At 44.3% G+C, this 23149-nt stretch overlaps 1 protein-coding gene across 2 annotated transcripts; it reads left to right on the forward strand.

Moving 5' to 3' along the window:
- Window positions 1-514: 514 nt before the first annotated feature.
- On the forward strand, window positions 515-12464 carry CUNH1orf116 (chromosome unknown C1orf116 homolog). 2 transcript variants are annotated; one of them, XM_037155376.2, is made up of 4 exons: window positions 515-677; window positions 5718-5903; window positions 8270-8447; window positions 9691-12464. In XM_037155376.2, exons 2-4 carry the CDS (start codon window positions 5799-5801, stop codon window positions 11226-11228), a joined length of 1821 nt encoding a protein of 606 aa, XP_037011271.2. In that variant the 5' UTR covers window positions 515-677; window positions 5718-5798; the 3' UTR covers window positions 11229-12464. The 2 variants fall into 2 exon arrangements, with proteins under 2 accessions (XP_037011271.2, XP_037011272.2); XM_037155377.2 differs by lacking the exon at window positions 5718-5903 and having other exon boundaries at window positions 518-677.
- Window positions 12465-23149: the final 10685 nt, after the last annotated feature.

Consider the following 23149-nt stretch of genomic DNA (forward strand, 5'->3'; position numbering starts at 1 on the left):
AGGTCTGGAGACTTGATACATCTGTTTTAGCCATCCTGAGTGGAGTTTGAAGCATTATGAGCTTCTAGGAAAAGGCTTAAGGATCAAAGTGAGTCAGTCTGAAAGATTAGAAAAGCCATTAACAAAACTGGCCTCTGAGAATTTTAACTTGGAGAACTCAGGGGAATATTTAGTTTCAAGTGGAAGAAGGCAGCACTAGATAGAAAACCAAGTTTCAAACACACATTAAAAAGCATACTATCCAATGGACTGCGTTTCTTCTTATGAAGATTAAAAAATACTTTGCCTACTCCCTCCCTGCCAACTCGCCTTTCCTAGTCTCAGCCCCAAGCAGTCCCTCCTCCTTCCAGTCCTCCTTTTTCCAAAGACTTTTTATTGGCTCTAAATGGGGGAAGGGATGGCAAGAAATGATTGGTTCAGTGAGAACAGCAGTGCCCTCCCTGAAGAAACAGCTGGAATGAGAAGTAGGGAAGGAAGGCTGGGATTGGCTGAGAGTCAGTGGCAGGGTGGGGTGAGCCAGCACAGAAGAAGCATTTACCTGTCCAGGTAAGTCAGGAAGAGGTCCAAAGACGGAAACTACAGGAGACAGCGGAAGCCGTCTCTGTCCCCCTGTCCCCGTTCTGCCCTTTGAAATACAGGGGTGTTTGTTCCTCTCTTCAGCCCCCCACCCAGGGAAGGTGAGTTTATCGCTGACCAACTACTGCTCATTCTGTAGAAAGGTGGGGTGGGGAGGGCACGTGGGGCCGCTTTGTGGGAATTCAGGGCTACCGGACTGTGGGGAGCCCTGTACACCCCAGCTGGGGGGCTTTCCTGCCTGTTCCTCAACTCTTACAGGCCAGTGAGGGATCAGAAAAGGTTGGACTGAAATGCTTTTGTAGAGATGAGGGCTAGAATGCCTTTTTTTATTTTTAATCTGCCTATTTAGGTTAGATAAGCATATTGTGCAGACACAAGGAGGGAAAAGGTTTGTTTTGGAAATTTCCGTTTCTGAGTAATTCAGATTGAGTTGTGATTTTGGAAGAGAATAGTTGGAGTACAGAAGTCTTCTCACCCAGGGAAGAAGAGTGGCTTTCCATTGCATTTCTAACAGGAAATTCTCCTACGGTCTTATCAAGTTATCACCTATCTTTACTTAAATACAGGGTGCAGTGTGTGTGTGTGTGTGTTCAGTCATGGCCATGCGATAATGGCAATGTGTAAGGTGTAAGCTCTGCTCCATTGTTTGTAAGGGGTATGAGGTTTGGCTACATTGGGAAACCTCCAGCTCATCTCTGGAAAACCCACAGATAATCTAGTTGTAGAGTCCAGTTTATTTGGGTTCAGCTCAACTAATTTTCTGGGTTTACCTATTAATAGGCATAGAGACTGGCAAACAGAAAGCCACCTGACTGTGCTGGGACCTCTCTCACATTAATATTTCACAGTAGCATGTTGACTCTGGTAGAAGTTCTGAGTGGGGCTTAGGTCAAAGGAGTGTGGCCATGTCCACAGAGAGGAGAACCAGACCAGTGCAGTGGTTTTACTTATTTTCTTCTGTCAGGGGCCCCGGTCGGCAGTATGTTTGGCAGGTTTACCTACACAAGGAAGCTAGATGTAGACATCAAGTCAGAATAGTAAGTCAGCCCTCTCCATTTGCCACGTTGGGGGATTAACACTCTGGCCTGTACCTTTGCCTCTTTTCCTCCTTTGTCCTGCTTCAGGAAAGAGGAAAAGGGGAGACCCCAGTGCCAGTCTCCCAGGGCCTGAACCACACAAGCTCTGAGTGAGTATACAGGGTTAGCACATACACGTGGATACACAGTGGTTGTGAGTTTACAGAATTTATTTTTGTATTAACATTTAGTAACTACTGTATAATTTCCCATACAAAAATTATATTGGTAAACCCACTTTTGCCAACCCTTGTTGTATTAGGTTTCCATTCTTGACAACTGGAGCTTTAGGCTTTAGCTCAGTCCACACTACAGAACCAGCCCACCAAACTCACTGACTGAGGACTGCCATAGGTGGTGAACTTGTCAGCAATAAAGATGGCCTGCAGCATCAAACAAAGCTCTTTTGTGCAGGGAATATTTCTACCAACCCCTTCCCTCTTCCCTCAACACTGTGGTGAAAATGGAGATTACAGTGTTGCCTTTAACACACACAAACTTGCCCATGTGCTCTCAAAGAGGGCGGCACACACATGGCCACTTGGAGACTCCCTGGCGATTTTCTTGGGATGTTCTCCAGCCTGAGGCACATTTCTGGGTAGTCAGCAAAAAGTGCAGACACCTAGTCTGAGAGAAATAGGCAAACTCCTTGACTACTAGGGAGGGAGGCTGAGCTCTTGGAGGATATGGGGGTGGGCTCATGGGAGCAATCTATTTACAAAGTATAGAGAAACCAGACTGGAATGGGGCTGAAGCCTTCTCTCCACCCACCCTCTTCAAATGCCTGAATTCCACATGCTATTTATTTACTCTCCTCTAAGGCTTGGCGGGCATTAGTAGAGTAGTTAATATTTAATGTGCCTTTGCAGGCCCTGACTATAGGCTGTGCACATTTCCTAACCCATTCCCTCCTCCCCTCAAGGCCTCTGAAGAGGCCAAGGGTTAAAAGATACCAAACTCTCACCTGAGGGTTTTACAGGTTTCTCAGGATTCTTATCAGGTTGAAATACCTGAGGTTTCAATGGTTGCCCTGAAATAGGTTGTCCCAAGTTTCAAGGTTGTAAAGTTGGTGGAAGGAAATACAGCATCCAGATCAGACCACACTGGTGAGGGAGGGTGGAGGTGGGGACAGAAGACTTGTTCACAGTTCAGACACTGTGTGTCATAAAACAAGGTGTGGAGACAAGGTGCAAGCACTTTAGGGCTCATTCAGCTTTGGTTTCTGGTTCAGATTCATCTCTGCAATGGTTATGTGGTGCCTGATAGCATGATTGTCAGTGGCATTTGGTATAACTTCTTTACTTTGAAATGTCTGTTGTTGGGGCAAAACCTGTCCTGGAAGCGTAACGCTGAATTAAATAATGTACAGGGGTTAGTTAGGAGACGGGTGACTGTAGGGCTTTCAGTGATTCATCAGGGGTGCCCCATGACCCTTTTTTCGGTGCATGGCTGTCTTGCATTTGGATAGTCGGAGACACCCACTGGAGGGCCAGGGCCTACAGGCTGCCCTGCCTGTGCAGTTATAGGTCATTCCGTCCTTCCCTTATGAAGGGGAAGTGGGAAGAGCTCCAGCTTTCCAACCTGTCAAATGAAAGTGTCCCATCCTGCCCAAGTTACCAGGTTATTTTAAAGATCTAACCAGCATATCTAAAGCACTTTGTAAGTTATACCATGCTATGTTTTTTGAAGCAGTGCTATTCATTTGTTTCTACCTCTTTCAGCTGTTTCAGGCCACCCTAGTTTTGAAAAGAAAGTGTAATAGGCACTCTGAGAGGAAGAATAGGCTAGCAAACAACCATAAAGGCTGACGTGTACTTAGAAGAACATGGGTAGTGATTTTCCCTGAAAGGAGAAGGTAGTGTCCTCTCACCTTATTCACAGAGAATATTGTATTAATTACAGTGAGCCACTTGTAATATTCACTGCCCCAGTTTTACAGATAAGAAATCTGGAGCCAAAAACTAGACCCTTGGTTGTACACTGGTTTCTTGGAAACAGTGCCCATTAGTGCATGCCTGTTAGTTTAACTGAAAGCATTGCCCAAATTCTACTGAACCATATGTTCTCTGGGAAATAAAGTATTTTAGAAAGAGTTTATAGTAATAGGGTAGAAGCCAAAAAAGAGGTCTTTCAATAGCTCAACTCAAAAGACACTAGAATGGATGGCAGTTTTATTCATCTAGCATTTTCTGAGCAGCTTCTGTGTGCCTGGGCTGATGAGAAATGGGTCCTCTTTGCCGCAATGGCCTCAATCCCATGGAATGTCAACAATGAGTTAGTACTCTCTGAACCTAGACAGTCATCTACGAGGTGTGAGCCAAAGTGACTGAACTTCATTCACATGATTTCTCATGTTTCTGTTTCTTTGCGTTTCTGGATATTGGGAAACTAACGTCATGAAGGAAACCCAAGGGCTGTCTTGCTCATAACTTATCATTGGATGCCTTTGTCATCTTTCTCCCTTCTGGTTTCTCTCTATCTCCTGAGAGGCTTTGGACCCTCATAAACTACATGTGTCATTAGGGATCTTCCTTCTTTTCCCATTGCCCTGCCTCTCCCTACCTGCTCCACCTGAAGGCCTTCTCCCAAGTAGGAGAGGAGCTCTGTGAGGGCTTGTGCTTGTCAGCTCTACAGAGCTGATGGGCTGACTCACCCAGCACAGTCCAAACCTGACTGTGGCACTGGGAGCTGTCATTGGCAAAGGGACAACCAGACCTGGAATCCAAATCCCAAGTCCCAAGGTCTCAAATAGAACACATTTTCCTAGGACAATTTACCTAGTATTGGAAGGGTAGAAAAGATGGTAGAAAATAAGGTCTGGTGTTATGGGGAAAATATGGATTCAGAATCAGACTGTATTCTATGTTATGTATTCTACTTCTCCCCCAACTCTCCATTTAGCCTGTCTTTCAATCTTCATTCTTTTAGAATTTCATTTTCACACGGGGGAGTCACCCTAACCTTTCCAACTCTGCTGGAGTGTCTCCACACACAGGCATGTGAAAGTCCTTGTGATTTTTGGAAGGAAGATGGCACTGCCTTCCTTTGCTATTACCATTGGTGCAATGAACTTGAAACTTTCTTTTCCCCAGAAGTTGGAGGTGGGAGGAAGATACTTAAAACATTGCTCTTGTTCATTTGACAAATGTTAGGGATCCATATTGCAAAAAGTTCAGCAATGGAGGGGGTGACGCACAGGAGGGGAATTGGGTTTGTGCCAACCACTCTAGGTACTATGCATGTGTGTCCCAGGCTAGGGAGATAATGGGTGGCTGTGGTGGTGGCTGTTGTAGTGATGTTGGTGACGTTGACTGTGATAGCAGCTAACAATTGGGCCATGCACTGCACAAGGGTTTTATGTGGAGAATTTTGTTATATCTTCAGAACAATCCTATAAGGTAGGTGCTATTAAGGGCCCTGTTCTTTCTTTCAAGCCTATTGTCTCCCATTTAACCCAGACACCTCTTTTCTAAACTCTTATTTCTGTTAATTCAATTTATTTTGATTCTAGATGGATTTTTTGTCTTTTTATTATTATAATAACAGCAGTACTTTATTCATTAAGTATTTGAGTATTTACTACCAGCTAATTGCACTGCTCTCATTCAATCCTTGCATTAATCCTATTTACTGAGGAAAAGCAAACTCAGAGTAATTTGCCTCCAGTCACATAACTGTAAATGGCTAAACTGTGATTTGAACCCATATTCAACTACCTCCAGAATCCAAGCTATTAACTCCTGTAATACCTATTATACATAGTAGTGAGAATATAGGGTAAACTCCCTAGTTCAGAGGAAAAGGTAACTAAAGGAAGTGATGGGGTTTCCTTTCTGACTAGACTGCTTCTCCACCACCAAGTCCGTCCTTCTGCATGTGTGTGAGCCAGCTTATGTGTCCTTCCGTGCAGGCTGGGGCGTTTGGGTTTGGGTAATGGCTGTCCATGGCCCCTTCTAGCTCTTTGCTTGCTTGGTGTCCCTGCCACCATGCTGCTCCCAGGCCTGGGCAGAACCTTGCCAGAGCCCAGCCTTGGCTCACACATGGCTTTGATTCTTTTCTTTTCAGGCCCAGCTTGGGATATTCTTCACTTCTCTTCGCTTCCCCTCTGGGAGCCCCTTTCACCGTCCCTGCACCTTGTTTCTGGCAATGCCGGAGAGGGAGCTGTGGCCAGAGGGGCCCGGCTCAGAACCCGTGACCCGCGTCGGCAGCTGGAACAGCATGATGAGCACCACCTCCACCCGCTCTGGATCTGTACGTACTCTGTGTCCTGCAGCCTGGCCCTGTCCTGCAGCCTGGCCCGCTCTCCGCACACCTGCCCTGTCCTGTCCCACCCCGTCCAGGACCGACCTGTCTCACTGCTCCTTCTCTTTCATCTTCCTTGTCAGGGAGTGAGTCATACCGATTGATGCTTTCTGTCTCTGAGTCACCCTCGGTTCCATAGAAAATAGGGTGGGACTACCCCAGGGTGCAATAGGACAAATGAGACTTTTTTTAGTTTTCCTGAGGTTGAGGGTCTGAGTGGAGATGAGAGCAGGGCAGTAATCTGAGGCCATGGTGGAAACTAGAATGTAGACCCTTGTAGCACATGGATTCCCAAGGTTCTCTGCAATTAGCAGCATTACTTCAGTCTTTGAAAAGATCGAAGAGAATAGAGTAATTACGAGCCTGGGTTCTGGAGCCAAAAGGATCTGGGTTCTTTAGTATAAGCTCTATGTCCTTGAGCAAATTACTTAATTTCTATAAGCTTTTGTCTTCTTAGTTTTAAAATGGGAATGATAATAAAACTGAATCCATAGGGATCTTAGGGGGAAGTAAATGAAACACATATAAGCACTTATCATGTGCCTGTATATAGAAGAGAAATGGTCTCTCTGTGAACAGAGATTGAGACTGTTCCTAAGTCAGTATGTTTAACTATTTGTGAGTGGCACATAATACATTGTAATTTTTCTGGGCATGAATTTAAATCTAAGTTGTTGTATGGCTGGTGTGAGAGAGCAAATCTGCCTTGTGTCCAAATATAAGCATTCCTTTCTTGTTGGGATTCGTCATGTACATAATTATGCCTCAGAATTTATATTGTATTGCTTTATATCCTCTAGAGGTATTTGAAAAATTAAGGATTATAAGGGTCTCTACCATGCGTCAAGGATGTTTAATATAATTGATGAGTTTTGATATGTAAAAATGGATTAGAAAAAGTAGCGCATACACAAACACTCAAAATCCAGAACGCAGGCAATCTGTCAAGATGTCTTCTTGACAGAGACATCTTTTTGCTTGTTAGGCTAAGGCCAGTATGAATAGTTAGATACCACTGGACACAGAGTATGACCAAGATTAAAGGTTTTCAGAGAGAACTTTCCACAAAGGAGAAATTCAGAGCTGGCTTATCTTGGGCAAGGCTATTTTAGGTAGAAGAGGGCAGTAAAAATGATCTTTGTTCAGACAACCCCTGGCATTGTCTTCAGGGCTTCCAAGGGCTGTGTTTGTGGCTTCCCTTAAAATGTGGGCCCCACAGTCAGCTGACAGATGTCTCTTTAAGGAGTCTGGGGACTGGAAGTGTTACTCCAACAGCCTTCTTCCCTCTGCCCAGGATATTTTTAGAGTTATCCCAGAATCTCTCCTGGACATCTGAGTAGGTCTGGAGAATATACAACTTTGAAGTTTCTCAAATATTAGGGGGGAGGGGGAAGATGGCAGGAAGGGTCTCTAGCCAAATTTCATATATTCCCATTTGCCTTTTTGGACTTCCCTTCAACCTTCTCACTTGGAGAGTGATTGTTCCATGGATCTTCCTGGCCTTGTAGAGCATGGGGAGCAATTATCCAAAATGACCACAACATTTTCCCCATATACTCCTATGGCCTTTCTCATAATTAAAATTACTTACTTAATACCTACTTAATATTTAATACTAAATTGCTTTCTCCTCCCCCTATACTCATCCAGTTTCTTTACCCTGCCCCCTTAAGTTAATATTTGCTTAAGAAGTACACTCTTATTTGAATGTCAGCAGAGCCAAATGCCATCAAGAAAGTAAATACACAAGGGAAAAAATCCTATATGGAATGCATTTCACAGTCAAGTATAAATTATTTAGTAAATTTATCTGTGGCTAGTCATAGCCCTGTTCCCACTGGCCTGGCAGCCAGCAGTTGGCTGTGCTTCCTGTTTGTCCTTGTACTGTCCTTGACATGACAGATTAAGGATGCAGAAGTACTTTGAAAAGTTGAAAACAGTACCATTCAAACTGAAGGTCAAATCTTTATGTCACTCGTATTAATTAGAGCTAAACCAGAGACACCAAGTGAAATATTTAACACAGGTCACACAGAGAAATTGGAAGTAGAACTGGGACTGCAAAAGAAAGGCCACTTGCCATTTGTCTGCCCAGCTACCAGAGCTAGGTGCTAGTAAGAGAGCAGTCTCTGCCCTGCCTGGTGCCTGCAGTTTCAGGAAGCAGCTCCAGCAGGTTTGCAGAGTAGCATGGTAGAAAGGTTTCCAGCTCTTCAGCATTCCTTCCCCAACTCAGGGTGGTGCTCAGGCCCCGCCAGTTTCTGCAGAGCTCCCTCTCACAGCTCCCTTCTCCTCTGCTTCCTCCTCTCCTCACTCAGAGTGACAGCAGCTACGACTTCCTGTCCGCTGAAGAGAAGGAGTGTTTGCTCTTCCTGGAGGAAACCATTGGCTCATTGGACACTGAGGCTGACAGTGGACTGTCCACTGACGAGTCTGAACAAGCCACAACTCCCCAAAGTCCCCGTGCACTGCCCCAAATCCAGCCTGCTCCCCAGGGTAAGAGAGACAGTCTGGGGTAGCACCTCTAGTGAAACCCAGAAAATCTGAACATCCTTCTGTCCACTTTCCACTTTGTTTGCTCTTTGCTCTATGGGACACAGGCAGAAGAGAGAATGACCACACTCCTCTCCACTCTCCAGGCTAGAATAAAGCCTTGTCCCTGGAGGGAAGGAGGAACTGTTGACAAGCCAGCTTCCTATGTCTTTCTGTATGTATCAGAGGCCTGGGAGCAAAAGGGGTTTGATCCACTCATGGAGAAATTCTAAATAGATACAACAACAGAGGTGAGAGAGGGGTGGACGGTTGGCTCTGGAGAGACTGAGTCAGTCTTGAGAGTTAATCTGGATGACCCAGAGGCTAAGGCTGAAGGAGATAAGAAGAGGGCAGGGCTTCCTTAGCTTGGGTGGCACCTTGAGCCTCTTGTGAGAGAATGTGGAGAGCCAGTGGTATAGGCTCAGTAGAAAGAGGTCAGGGTAGCACATGAGTGTGGGGCCATATGTCCAGGTGAGTAGGGTGGCACTTTATTCCTGACGAGAGTCCCGCTGGTATCAATGCTGCAATCATTTATTTGTTCATTTAGTAAATATTTATTGATAATTTGTATTAGACCTTCCCTGAAGATAGAGCAGTAAATGGGGCTATGGTACTTCATTACCACCTAAGATTAATTCCCTGACCCATTGAGCCTGACGCCCTTGACTAGCTCACTGGAAGGAAAAGGCCCATGTCACTGTCTGGTGTGGGTACAGCTTGGGCCCTTACAGAATCACCCAGGTACTTTTAGAAAGGGAAAGTGGAAGAAGGTGGAAGCCTGGTCAAATCAAAAGCAAACCATCTGTTTATGCTGTTTGTGTTCAATACTCCTATTGGACTCAGTTATCTGGCAGCTCCAAGACAGCTAGAGGAACTGTCCTAAACCCCTTCCCACCCTAGTACCTCTGTAAAGGAAGAGCCTGGGTCAAGGACAAGGAACTATCTGAATCTACCCTTTCCACAGATGGCCTTCCCCAGCTGTCATGAAAAATTAATCCTTGGATGAAGGGAATCTGCCAGTATTGATCCATTAGTCTAAATGATATCCAGATAACAGTGCTGCCCCTTTAAGAGCAAAGAGACAACAAAAACAAAACCCATCTATGCAAACTACAGATCAGAGTTCAGGAAATATTTGCTTTTCCCTTGGCAGTAGGGTTCTCACCTCTGTCCTTTCTTCTTTGCCCATTCTCTCGGACTCTCACAGGACATCCAGAGGAGGTTTTCGTTCAGCAAAGACTAGAGCCAAGGAGAGTGACTCAGTCCAGCTCACCGCATCTGCCTGAACCCCAAAGCCCAAGCTTCAGATCCGGCTCCTACAGCCTCCCCAGAAATATCCATATCGGCAGGAACCAGAACCTCAGGAAAAGCACCACCCAGACTAATAGCCACATCCCAGGGAAACCTGAGAGGCTCATCCCAGACCCTGAGAAAGAGCAGGTCAGCCAGACCAGTGAGCCCATCGAGGCTCCGACCGCCCTCCAGGAGGCTGCCCTTGATTTGGACATAGCTCTTATCCCCCCACCAGAGGCTTTCCGGGACACCCAGCCAGAGCAGAGTGGGGAAGACAGCCCGCCCAAAGGACCAGTGGAGAAGAACCCCACGCCCCAGCTCCACATGTCAATCAGCCCCCAGAAGAGGAAGGAGACTTCTTCAGAGGCCATGTCCCAAAAATCCAATGAGAAAGGCTCAATGGGGGCACCAGGACAACCTCAGCCTCTTCTGGCTGTGTCGTCTCAGAATGCTAGAGCTGCAGATGCTCCAGTCCCATCAGGGAGTGATCCAAGTACCCAGCTGGCTCCCCTCACAGCACCTAAGCCCCGGAGGCTACCACCTAATATTGTTCTTAAGAGCAGCCGAAGCAGTTTCCACAGTGATCCCCAGAACTGGCTGTCTCGCCACTCTGAGGCTGCCCCTGGAGATTCTAGCCTGGTCTCCTCTTCCCTGCAAGAGCAAAGGAAAGCCCGCAAAGAAGCTCTGGAGAAGCTAGGGCTACCCCAGGACCAAGATGAACCCAGCCTCCACTTAAATAAGCCCACCAGCTCCATCAGACTCAAGGATACTTGTGCTCAGGCCCCTTCCCCCACTCCAGCTTCAGCTCCTGCTCTGGTGCTGCCTGCAACTCAGGTCTCAGTAGCTGTGCCTGCTGCAGGGAAGACTTCAGCTCCTGCTCCAACCCGGGGAACTTCTCCAGTGAAAGCCCCAGCTCTGGGTCCAGCTCAGGGGTCTTCTCCAGGGAAGGTTCCAGTAGTCAAATCCATGCCAATTCCTATCTCTACGGCCTCAAGGGCAAATAGCCCCCTGACTCAGCCAAAGCCAAACTCAGGGCTGACTCTCCAGGAGAGTAGCATCCCTGGCCTGAGACAGATGAACTTCAAGTCCAACACTCTGGAGCGTTCAGGTGTGGGGCTGAGTAGCTACCTCTCAGCTGAGAAAGACCTCAGCCCCCAAACCAGCACCTCTCTGGGAAAAGACTCCTTCTTGAACAAGATCTCACCCAATGTCTGGCGTAATTCCCGGCCCCGCCCTGCCTCGTTGGGCACCGGGAAGGACTTTGCAGGAATTCGGGTGAGCAAGTTGGCTGACCAAGAGCTGGAGCAGAGCTCCAAGCGCCCATCTCACCAAGGACAGAGCCCTGATAAGCTGCCTCGACCCACCTGTGTCAGTGTCAAGATTTCCCCCAAAGGCATCTCTGATGAGCACAGAAGGGAGGCTCTGAAGAAGCTAGGACTATTGAAGGAGTAAACACTGACCACCAGCACTGCCCGCACAACCTCCTCCCTGCCTCCTGTCAAACGAGAAGACACTCAAGCCTCCAGTCAGGAGCCTTGCCCACCTTGCTACTCAAAGGTTGGGCAGGGGTAGGCCCCTCTCCAATGCTCTGCTCTCTGGGGTAAAGGAGAGAGAGGAGAGACTGCAGTCCAAGCCTACACATATTCAGGGTGGTTGTGCCAATGAGTACCTGCTCAAATCATCCTGAAGATGATTTCCACAAGTATGTATGTGTGTATGTATGTTAGACTATATATCACTGAAGCTATTTATATGACACATGGAGTCATTGCTCAGAATTCTGCTCAGGTTGGTTAGAGTTCAGCCTAACGAGAACTGAGTGGAGGGGGTGGCTAAACCTGGGAATCATAGTAAAATTAGACGGTGCTTGTGCCAGTGACATTGAGCACATGCAGCACCACCAGAAATGTGGGTGTCCCAGAATTCCTGCAATGGATGGAGACTGGCTCATACCTTCCTGGATTGCTCTGTTAGTTCTGGCCTTCTGGACAGAGGCCTGGGGCCAAGAGGCATTGGTTTGTTATCTATCTCTTCACCAGCTGCCTTCTGACTGTAGCTGGTCCCAAGGATAGGACACATTCCTGTAACTAAAAGCACTTGGTTGACTGAGAGCCACAGAGCTCTTGTTGGTCCGAGGTCTGAGAAGGCAGGAAAAGTGTCCAAACAGCACACCTCCACTGGGGAGGGTCCTCATCCATGGACTTGACAAATCAATAATAAACCATGCAGTGGTTCTGGGTTCTGTGATTTCTGCTCCCTTTCTCATTCTGCTCTTGACTGATGCCAGGGCCAGACCAACATAGAGACAGAGGGGAGCCTGAGCCCAGAGGCAGCAAAGAACTGTTTCAGGCCTTGCCCATGCTATTACATGCAGTAGATTTTAACTTCCTCAGAGCCTATAGGAAGTCAACCTAGTACATTCTCTGCTAGTTATTCATAGAATATCAGAGCTGGGAGAGGCCTTAGAGATGCTCAAATCCAACCTTGCTGGAGAAAGGAAGTGACTCACCCATGGTCACTGCCACTTAGTAGCTGAGCTGGGACCAGAGCTGGGCCCCTGATCACCATTCCAGGCTGCATGCTGCCTCCCTTAAGCAGCACTTCTGTGCATCCACACAGCACCCCGAGAACCCTTCAAGATCCTGAAGTTTCCTCTGAAGTATCAGAAATTAAATGTTACTCATGTCATATTTAGTGTTGTGGCTTTTTATTTTATTTTTGGAAAGTAGCAATAGAGTAACTCATCATTAACCCCAAATTTCCTGACTGTTATACAGCTTGAGAGAATGCCAAAAGAAGGTGGCAAGGGTGGGTAGGGTGAGCTTGTGAATACAAGCTTGGGGATCAGATAGAGCTAGACATGACCCCTGCTTCCCCTTAGGAAATAAATGGTATTCATGGCTATGACCTGGTTGGAGTCCAGGAACCCCAGGTGTGAGAGGCAGATAAAGGAGACTCTTCTTGGAATGGTGCCCTTTAGGTTGGCTGAGCATTTTTGGGTTGTGTCCTTAGGAACGCAGCACTGTCAAAGCTCAGCACTTCTGAACATGATGAGGTTAAGGTAAGGACAACAAGTGCCTCGCTCCACCCTGTGACGGTATGTGGGGTGTGGGTGGGACAGTTTCTATGTACTCTCTCTCACACACACACACCCAAAAGCCTGGTGCCTTAGTCCCAGTCCTGGTCTGTCTGGCCAGTCCGGGAGCTGGTCTGTCACAGCTAGCAGGAACTCCCACTACTGGCCATGCCAAGTCTTATTAGATTTCTCTCTTCTCTCCCAAAAAGAGAGAAGTCCTCTCCCGTAAGACTGAGTGGAAATGTTATATTTGATCGAGCTGCTTCTTGAGTTTATTTCCAGACACAACCTGAGGAACAATCACTTTATTTTTTATTAATTGCACTGATAAGTAGGGTAAGTGGGGGCTAGCTGTAAAAAGTAAGACTTGGTAGGAATCTGGAGCTGTGACATCAGCAAGGCTGAAGGACACAGGTTGGTCAGGATTTAACAAAACCCCCACTCCCTGATAAAGGTAATTTCTCTCCAGACCAGAGTTGCACACAGCCTGCATTCCAGCCCTGCACTCTCATCCTAGCACCATGCCCACTTCCCCAGTTCTCTGAATGTGAGAGGCTTCCTTTCCTCATTATCTAAAGACACCATGTGTCCTATGTCTTCATCCTTCAAAGACCATTCTCTCTAGGGGTGGTCTTTGGGGTTCAGGAATAGTAAGTCCAAATCCAGTTGTCTTCATTTTGAAGAGGGGCAAAGGGACCTCATTGAGGATACCTGCCATCCTGAGGGTGATGTTAGACCCACCTGTGGAATTTATCTTCTGTATCAATGTAGGATTGCTCTCCATGCAGTTGGAACTGACTGGGTGGGTGGTGAAAGTGTCCTCAGGGTTGTTCTTATCTTCTTTTGAAGGATTTTGTGTGAATGTGTGTAAAGGCCAGTCATTTGATGTTTAAAAACCAAAGTGACAACTCTACTTCCACTTGAACTTATATCCCTGCTATACCCTTCTGCAGTCTTGCTGCTGCTGGGAACAACCATCTGCCTCTCAGCCTGGCACGTGGGGACTGTGCCTCAGGTACATTGGCAGCTGCTCCTCTGAATCATCGCTCAGGTGCTCCTCAGAGTTCTGCACTCTGTCTCAGTGAGGCAAGCCTACATGCTCTCCTACACAGAGGTCAGGGATGGGCCCAGGCATGGCTTAGGTGCCTCCCTTCACAGTGGGATGTGTGGTCTGGCAGAGGCCTCCCTGTAACCTGGGTGTAGGCAGGTTTGCTGAAGTTGGTGTCTGTTCCATGGAAGGAAGGGCATGGGGAAGACTGCAAAGCAGGCCCTATTTGAAGTTATGAGTGAAGATATCAGTCTCCAATATGTGTAAATATGTGAGAGGAATAACTATTCTTTGATCCATGATCATACATGTAGGAAGGAAAAGGTCATACACTATCATAATGTGAAGCCATCAGCTCATAGACTAGAGGAAGTGAAGACCTAGGGCATGGACAGGAAAAATCATGTTCATCTCAGTCAGAATGTAAGAAGGAATGCAGATAAAGTGCTCCCAAGCTCTTTTCTCATGTGAATGACTCTGGAGAATATAGACATGGGCTCAGTTCAACCTCCATTATTTACCAATCAGGAAACCCTGGAACTTGCTGAACCTTAAAGTTCTCACTCAATCTGTAACATGGGGATGAATAGGTGATGTAAACTATATAGAGTTCAGTGCTTGACACAGTGTAGATACTCCATAAATGATACTGTTGTCTTCTGGATCTTATTTCTTTCTTCTCAAAGGGAGGAAATGTAGAAAAGGTAGGAAGCCAAGAGCGCACTTGATCCAGCACTGAGAGAAATGAGAGAGATCTTGCTGCAAATAAAAATCCAAAATAATAGCCATATTTTGGCACACCTTCCAAGTGACTCACCTTTGATTCTTGATTGAAGAATCACACACCATGATTCTTGGAATTTGAAAAGAAAGAGATCAGCATCAGTATGGTGTTTGTGTCTCCATGTAGACTGAACCACCGGTTTCCAGCATCTCTATCCCCAAATTTGGCTTCCCCTTTATCATCAATCTCTTGCCACCTATGACCATACAGTTTGCTTATTTTAATTTTCTTCTGTTTTCGTGTGGTTCACTTTTCAATAATTATTTTTAAAATTGAGGAAAATAATAAACTTATATACAAGGAGGGAACTCTGGATAAAATTAGGAAGAGATGAGGCTAGAAAAGTTTTCAAGATTCTTGGGGCAGTTTTTGGAATATTTCAGAGATAAAGTAGGCATTTGTTAACAGGAGACAAGAAGGTAAATTGGATGACCTCTCCAAATCTCTTCTGATATAAGGGCCATGTGATTCACTGGACTCATTATCATCATTGCCATCACCACCATCATTGTCATTATTGACTCAGAATACAAGTGAGGTAAAAACAGGTGATGTTCTCATTCCAGGCCTCATTGTCTCTTTCTCATTGCCTATCTGAATGGTTGTTCTTATTCACCACCTGCCATGTATTCACAGTTCAAAGTAATTTGAAGCAAAATGATATCCTGACAAAGCTCTGGACCAGGTCACCGTCAGTGAAAATGTATGTATGTTCAATAAGAAGAAGCAATTTAATTAGGAAGAGCAACACCCTGCCAAAAACAATCACAATATAATCTCAAGTGAAACATACTTCATATATAACCTAAGAGCTGGAAGGAAATTTTTAGGTTATTTAACCCAGCCTCCTACCTGAAGAAGAATTATGTCTATAAGTGGATAGAGATACAGCCAGAAACATGGATGAATAAATGGGTAGGTGGGTGGATGGTGAATGGGTAGATGGGTGGATCGATGGATGGATGGATGCAAAAGAGGAGGAAAAAGGTAGGGATTGAGTGCGTCTAGTGCCCAAAAGCACCGGCAGAAGAGTCAAGATGCCAGGCTCCCTATGCCTCAGTTTACTTTTCGGTTTGTTTCTTTTTGATTCCTTTAATTACCTGTGTTGTGTGCTACCCTAAAGTAATTTGGTTTAAAAATGGTGTAAAAAAATGAAACATAAGAGGAATAAATCCTGTAGAGGAAATAGTCATATTATCTGTTGCAGTTGTTATGAGAATAGAATCAAATAATATAATATATGAAACACATAAAATTGATCAATAAATGAAATCTATTAATATTATTATTGTAGACATATGTAGTTCAGATGCCAAGTTGATCCCCCTTGAGAATTAAATTTTTCTTAGCTTACAACTAAATTCCTCCGCCTGAAATAATCAAAAGCCCTCCTCCAATTTTCAGAAACTTCTGCATCCAACCTCCTCACAGCTCCCCTGTTTTCTGTCTCCATCCATGTGTTCTGCTTTGGGGTCTCGCCACGCCTGTTCGCCCCACGTTACCCTTACTGTTCTTACTCCCATCAGGCCAGACTCAGAGCCCTGGCCTTTAATTTTTTCCATGGAAAATCAAGTTACTTTAAGCATTCTGTTGTTTTGAGTTTTTAAGTGAAGACTGATGTGAGGTGCCCTGGGACTGAACACAAGGCACACAGCCTGCTATCAGCTCTCATGCCACCCTTCCTTTCCTATCTTTTCCCCTCCTGATGTGTTACTGCACACCCATATTCAAGGCCCCTGTTGATCATCTGCCCCAAGAGACTTTTCAAAAAATGTCTCATCTGTGGATATGGGTGGCTCATTGAAATAAACTCAGCAGACAACAGTGGGGAGGATATAACTCACGATGACTCATGGCATCGGCATCCACACCTCCACCTCACATAAACTTGTACCGATTCCACCACACTCTTCCCAACAAGTTCAGTAGGGCTTCCTTTGGATGGCTCCCTGTCTGTACAGTTGTTTGGATGTGCAAAGAGGTGTAGTCTCCTCTCCCAGCAACTGTTCAGGTGGGTGCTTCTCTATATTAGTCTAGGCCCCAGGTAGGTCTTGTGGGCTGAGGAGGTATCATTTAATGGAAGTTAGTTCAAATATGGCATCATTATCATTTCAGGGTGACCTGAAATCAGGCACAATTCTAGCCCCAATCTCCTGCCATCCTGCTTCCACCTTGAGCGGCAGGGACCACCCTGTGACTTGAACTTTACCCACCCCTAGAAAAAGTACACCCTGCCCTGAGCAGCCAGCCTCCTGACAGAAGAGTTTGGGTGATGACCAAGGTTTTGCTGTTGTTTTTTTTCTTCTGCATGAGACTGAAATTGTGGTTTTTTATATATATTTATTAAATATATATTAAAATGTATATATTTTAATATAAATTTATATAACCACATTTAAATTATAAATTTTAATTTTATATTAAAATTTAATATAAATTTTATACGTTTAATTTAATATAAACTTTGATATTGGGGATGAAGACCCCAATATTAAATATTGGTCTTCATCCCCAATTCTGGTTCAGAGATCCTAAAGCCTTTGGAATTTCCTGTGAGTAGAAAGGTAAAGGTGTCTTTTGTTATGTCATTGAGTGACTTTTGAAAATCCCCAAGGTAACCTAAGGATAAGAGTTGATCACCTGGTAACTTTTAGCTCTACCCACCCACCCACCCACCCCACCTACTCCACCCCTCTTCTGGGGAAAGTGGAGGGCCTGGAGATTGAGTTTAATTGCCAATGGCCAATGATTTAATCAGTCATGACTCTTCAATAAAGCCTCCATAAAAACCCCAGAGGACAGAGTTCAGAAAGCTTTCAGGTTAGCAAACTGGTACATTCCCAGCCCCAAGCTCCACAGGAACAGAGCTCCTTTGTTCCAGAACTCGCTCTATGTATCTCTTCATCTGGATATCAATTAGTACCCTTTAATATATTTTGTAATGAACCAGTAATCCAGTGAGTAAACTTGTTTCCTGAGTTCTTCAACCTGTTCTCGCAAATTAATCAAACCCAATGAGGGTGTCATGGGACACTCTCATTTACAGTCAGAAGCACAGGTAACCCCTGGACTTGCAATGGACATCTGAAGAGAAGGGGGGGGCAGTTTTGTGGGACTGGTGCCTTCACTTGTGGGATCTGATCCTATCTCCAGGTAGATAGTGTCAGAATTGAATTGAAATGCAAGACACCCAGCTGGTATCAGGACTTGCATGATGGAACTCCATGCACACTGGAGTTGAACGGAGAATCTACTCTCCATGCTGCTGCCCTCTCCTTTCCTGACCTATGTGCCCAGAAGACCAGGGAAGAATTCACAGCTTTAGACATTTCTCTTCAGACCTCCCCTCCATGCTTTATGCCTCAACTGCCTACTCCATCCTGCTTCATATTCAACATGTCTAAACACAGACCCATGTAGGGGGCCCCCCACAGCTAACCCTTTTACAGTGGTCTGCATCTCAGCAGGGAACACTAGCATTCATCCAATGAGTAAAGCCAGAAACCAAAATACCATCCATGATACTGTTCTCAATTACAAATTTGTAATCAATTACAAATCATAGCAATGTCACCTCCAAACTTCATTCAAATCTGTTTTTTTCTTCTTTTTTGCTACCGCCACAGCTGCATCGGTGCCCCAGTTGTCTCTCTCCTGGACCATAAGAGCAGCTGAATGTTCTCTTTACATCCACCAGCAACCAGAATTATCTTTTCATGAGTAGTACACCACCTTTAATGGAAGGCCCTAAGAAAATATACATGTATCAGCACAGTTGTGCAAAAAGAAATACAAGATGGATAAATCAAAATCTAATGTGACTGATTAACCACAGAGGGTGGGAGGAAGAACTGGAAAGAAAATGGGAATGGAAACAGCATAGAAGGTGGGAGAGGAAGGCATATCTCTAAATATATGTTTTTTAATAGTTCAGATTTTAGAGTCACAGTAATGATTTGCATATCCATAGAATTAATATATGAATAATAAATAAATAACAATCAGGATGTGTGTGTTTGTGTGTGTGTGTGTGTGTGTGTGTGTGTGTGAAGAGGGGCATGCGTATGTTTAGAGGAGGGTGGAGAATCCAAAATGGAAGTGAAAACAGTAAAGAAAAACCTAATTGAATTATTTTTTAAATGAATAACTACACTGAAAGGAGTGGGTAAAGAAAAGAACTAACCTAAGTAACTTTGAAAAAAATATGTAATTTTGCTATAGGCTGTCAAAGGCCAAAGACAGGTTTTAGTCATTAAATGTGTTTTTCACATCTATTGGTTAGCATTCTGATTTTACTTTACATGCACTACTGGACTGAACAAATAAATAACTTTACTATAGATGAAAGAGCCAGGTTTCTCACTGGTGAAGAAGGGAAATAAACTTTTGACGACTATGCAAATATACTGTTTCTTGTTGTACTGTCTTCCACTAATCTTAGTATCCATGAATGATTCTGGCCCAAAATCATGATTACTGTGGTCCTTCCCAAGTTGTGATTTTTCTACTTCCATCATTTCTTCTAAATTTATTGTTTGGAATTCCACTGTAATGGATTCCACTGTTTCCTAACCCCCATTTAATTGTTTGTTCAATTATCTATTCATATCAATATGCAATAACGTATGTTTATTTTATTCTGTCAGTTAAGAGTCCATGACTATCCTTTATTTTGTTGCTCAACTTATTCTTCGTTTGGCCCTTGAGAGACCTGTTACATTGGCTCTTTTGTACTTTTGATGTGCCCCCACCATTTTGAGTACTTTCAAAATTTTTGTCATGTAAACTGCTTTTGGCCTGCCTTGTCCTTTCTCTGTCCTCACCCTGGAATTATCCAAGGACCTCCGGATCCTTTTTTTTTTTTTTTTGGAAAATAGTAGCTAGAAATCAAGATTTGGGAGTTAGATGTGCTCTTTGAGACTTGGGTATCATTTTTTGTAAGCCTTCTCAGCAGACAGAGCTAGGCAATAGATACATGAATACACACAAACATGCACACACATCTGTATCTTTGCCTTTATTCATCTGCTTACATACATATTAAAAGTCATGAGTTCATACTGTACCTCCAATTCTATTCCAATACCACAGTGCTTATTCTAGTCTTTTTAATTTTTTAATTTATTTTTAATAAATGTCAAAAAGGGCAAAAGAGACAAAGGAAAGAGTCTCTCAAGAGCCAAAAAAAAAACAAGTTGGGTAACAAAATAAAGGATAGTCGTGAAGAATAACCCATAGAATAGCATAAACATGCACGATTCCATATTGATATAAATAAATAATTGAATAAATAATGAAATGGAAGTTAAGGAGCAGTTCTTTATTACAGTGGAATTCTAAACAATAAATGTAGAAGTAATTACAGAAGTAGAAAAATTACAATTTGGCAAATGACACAGTAATAATTGTGTCAGTTAAGAATCATTAATAGATGCTAAAATTAGTGAAAGAAAGTATGATAAGAAATAGGGTATTTTCAATAGTCTCGAAGTATCTTCCTGAAAATACTCACTGAAAAGAAACAAATAATATCTTTGCAATAAAAAAAACTGGCCAACACAAGTTTAAGAAGTGATCAAAGTCAACATTACCAATTATGACACATATTGACATCACGTTCCTCTTATTACACTCACTGAGAAGGACACAATATCACAGCTGTGGTGTGTACGACCTGAATTTAAATATGAAGAAATATCAGAGAAACAGAAATTGAGAGACCTTTTACAAAATAATTGGTCGGTACTCTTCAAGCACCATGGTGTTGAAAGATAAAGATTGAAGAAAAATCATACATTGGAAGAGACGAAAGAGAGGTGGCAAGTAAATGCAATATGGAATCCTAGGTTGAATCTTCCCAGGAAAAGGACATCCCAATTTGGTTTTATTAAATGTACTATGTAAGATGTTAACATTTGGGGAGCATGGGTAAAGAGTATGTGGAAACTCTGTACTAGTTTTTCAATTTTTTTAGAGTCCAAAATTATCTAAAAATAAAAAAATTTAAGAAAAAAAATTTCAAAATAGAAAACTGAAGTAATCATGACCTGGGGCTTCCCCCCTGCTCTTAGGGGAATCTTAAACATGGACTCCAGCCTTTTCAAGCTTCATCACAAACAACCCCAGTCCACCCTCCAGCCTCCCTGTACCCTCTCTAAGCTTCAGGCACTCCTTCAGTTCATGGAATTTGTCACTCTCTTTCCTAAAGAGCATTTGCTCACACCTATTACTTTAATGTCTGCTAAGTTCCACAACACCAAAGAACACATCTCCTTTGGGTCATCACTTTATGCCCTGCACATTGCACAGCTCCCAGCATGCAGTAAGCACTCAATGAATGCTTGTTAATTAAATGAAGGAATTAATGATGAAATCAAGTGCAGGATGCCACAAAGGCTCATCATTCCTAGAGCTCAAACAAAAAGTGAGACAAGTTCTATTCATCAAGTCTCAGGCACATCTTTTTAATTTTTTCAAATGTGGCCCATTCACATTGGGAGTTGGTGCTAGATAACCAGGTGGCCCTAAGGGTCCTCTTGGTAATTAGGTTTGACAAGCAAACCCTCTCTACCCAGGGCCTTGAATTATACTGGAGAACCTTCTAAACAGAGAGGGAGAACCTCTTCCCAACTCCCCAGGACCATGCTGATGTGCCTTGAAAGGCAACAGAGAACAGATTAAGAGTGCAGACTCTGGAGGGCTGGTCTGGGACTCATCTTGAGAATTGTAATGCCAGGTAACATTTCCTGCAGTTATTATTTACAAGACCTACAGAGGTAAACACTTTGCCCACATTATCTAGTTTAGCCCTCACAACAACTGCAGTGTTATTACCATTTGGTAGAAGAAGCAATTGAGGCATAAAGAAGGTCAAAGACTTGTCCTAAGTTCCGCAGCCAGCAACTAGGGTCAAGTCTTCAACTCTGTTCTACAAACTTTCTAAAACTGTTCTTCCTCTATCTCAAGGAGGTAAAAACTATCCAAACTTGGTTGATGTTCCAGTGGTCATGTGTTCTTCAGGAAACTGTAAATGTACAGAGAAATGAAGGTGGTGTTGGGTCAGTTTAGGTTTGACAGAATGTAAGGTTATCTCCATCTCCTGAGAAGCAAGGGGAAAAGAATCCTGTAACAGGCTTGAGTTTAGGAGGGAGGAAGGAAGAGCTAGAAGAATCCTTTGTCCTGGAGGAAGGCAACTGAGTGTCAGCTCACCCAGTCATTGCTGGACAGAGGCTTGAGCAGATGCATCACACCAGCCTGTCCCAGGTTTCCTCTGGCCCAGAGCTAGGCCAGTTTCCTCCTGCTGCACTATTGCATTCAGAGCCACCAACCAAAACTGGAGTCTCTGAGTGGCCTTCCACCTCTGGAGGGATGGTCCAGGCAGGAAGGCAACAATGAGCCAATGTTTAGCTCAGGAGACAAAAGGCCCTTTGATGGGACCCTGGCCTTAGTAACTTCTTCCCTCTTCAAACAAGTTTGGATTCCATTCAAGGAAAACAGGAGCAGGAAGCAGCATTAGTGAAGAACTCCTCATCCTTCAGATGTGGACCCTGGACTGCATATCAAGCTCCTACTGCTCCCCTCTGATAAGGCCCTCCTCACACCCAGGAATGTTGTACCTGCCCTGAGAGAGATAAGGGGGCCAGGTAACCATGTGGAGAGAGAACAAGGACCTGTATCACTACTACTGGAACTAACACCTGTTCTCAGGTTAGAGTCCCTGAGCCAGCATTTCTAGAGGCCCATCTTCCTCTGTGAAATGCCAGTTTCTTGCTTAATCTCAGTTATTTCAGCCGATCACCTTTTCAAGGTAGAACCTAATGAAGAAAACTCAGCAGGTGCTTGTGGCTCTGCAGGGAAGCAGAGGCGCTGAACAAGCACAACAGGCTGGAGAGGTGGGCACAGTGTGCTGTGGGGACAGGACTTTAGGGGCCATCCACCCAGGGACAAGTCTAGGAAGGGACAGGTTGAGGTGGGGAGCTGAGAAAGACTCCAGGGCCAGCCCCTGGGGGTGGGGCCCCTCGGCCCCTCGGCCCAACTACACTATTATAGAATCTTCCTCCTTGGCACACTCTTTCCAATCCCTCCACAAACTACAGAATGATCTTTCTTTTCTCCCTACCCCCAGAAGACATTTCTTAGGGTAAACAGAAGACCTTCTCCAGGACTGCACTGTGAAAGAACATCCTTCAAAGCACAGTTAATGTAAGTTTTATTCCCCCCTAACTTGGAGAAGGAAAAAAGAATGTTTATAGAGCTTTAGAGAAAGGGTCAGGCAAAGTTCATCTCGTTTCAGGAATAGTTGATCAAGAATGATTCTTGGAAGAGGGAGGACCTGTGCTCACAGATTACAACTATTAATTGGACCATTTGAATTTTTAAAAAACTTTTATTAGTATTTATTTTATGCTAAATTTATTCCTGGGCCTGTTTTTGTTTTTTCAGTCTATTCCAATATATCTTTTTTT

Source organism: Artibeus jamaicensis, unplaced genomic scaffold (assembly GCF_021234435.1).
Source record: "Artibeus jamaicensis isolate MK-2021 breed Jamaican fruit bat unplaced genomic scaffold, CSHL_Jam_final contig_475, whole genome shotgun sequence".
NCBI lineage: Eukaryota > Metazoa > Chordata > Mammalia > Chiroptera > Phyllostomidae > Artibeus > Artibeus jamaicensis.

Coding starts and splice junctions, on each gene's coding strand:
- CUNH1orf116 (XM_037155376.2), top strand. CDS start 5,799: ATGCCGGAGAGGGAGCTGTGGCCAGAGGGGCCCGGCTCAGAACCCGTG. Junction 5,904..8,269: donor CCTCCACCCGCTCTGGATCT/GTACGTACTCTG, acceptor CTCCTCACTCAG/AGTGACAGCAGCTACGACTT. Junction 8,448..9,690: donor AATCCAGCCTGCTCCCCAGG/GTAAGAGAGACA, acceptor GGACTCTCACAG/GACATCCAGAGGAGGTTTTC.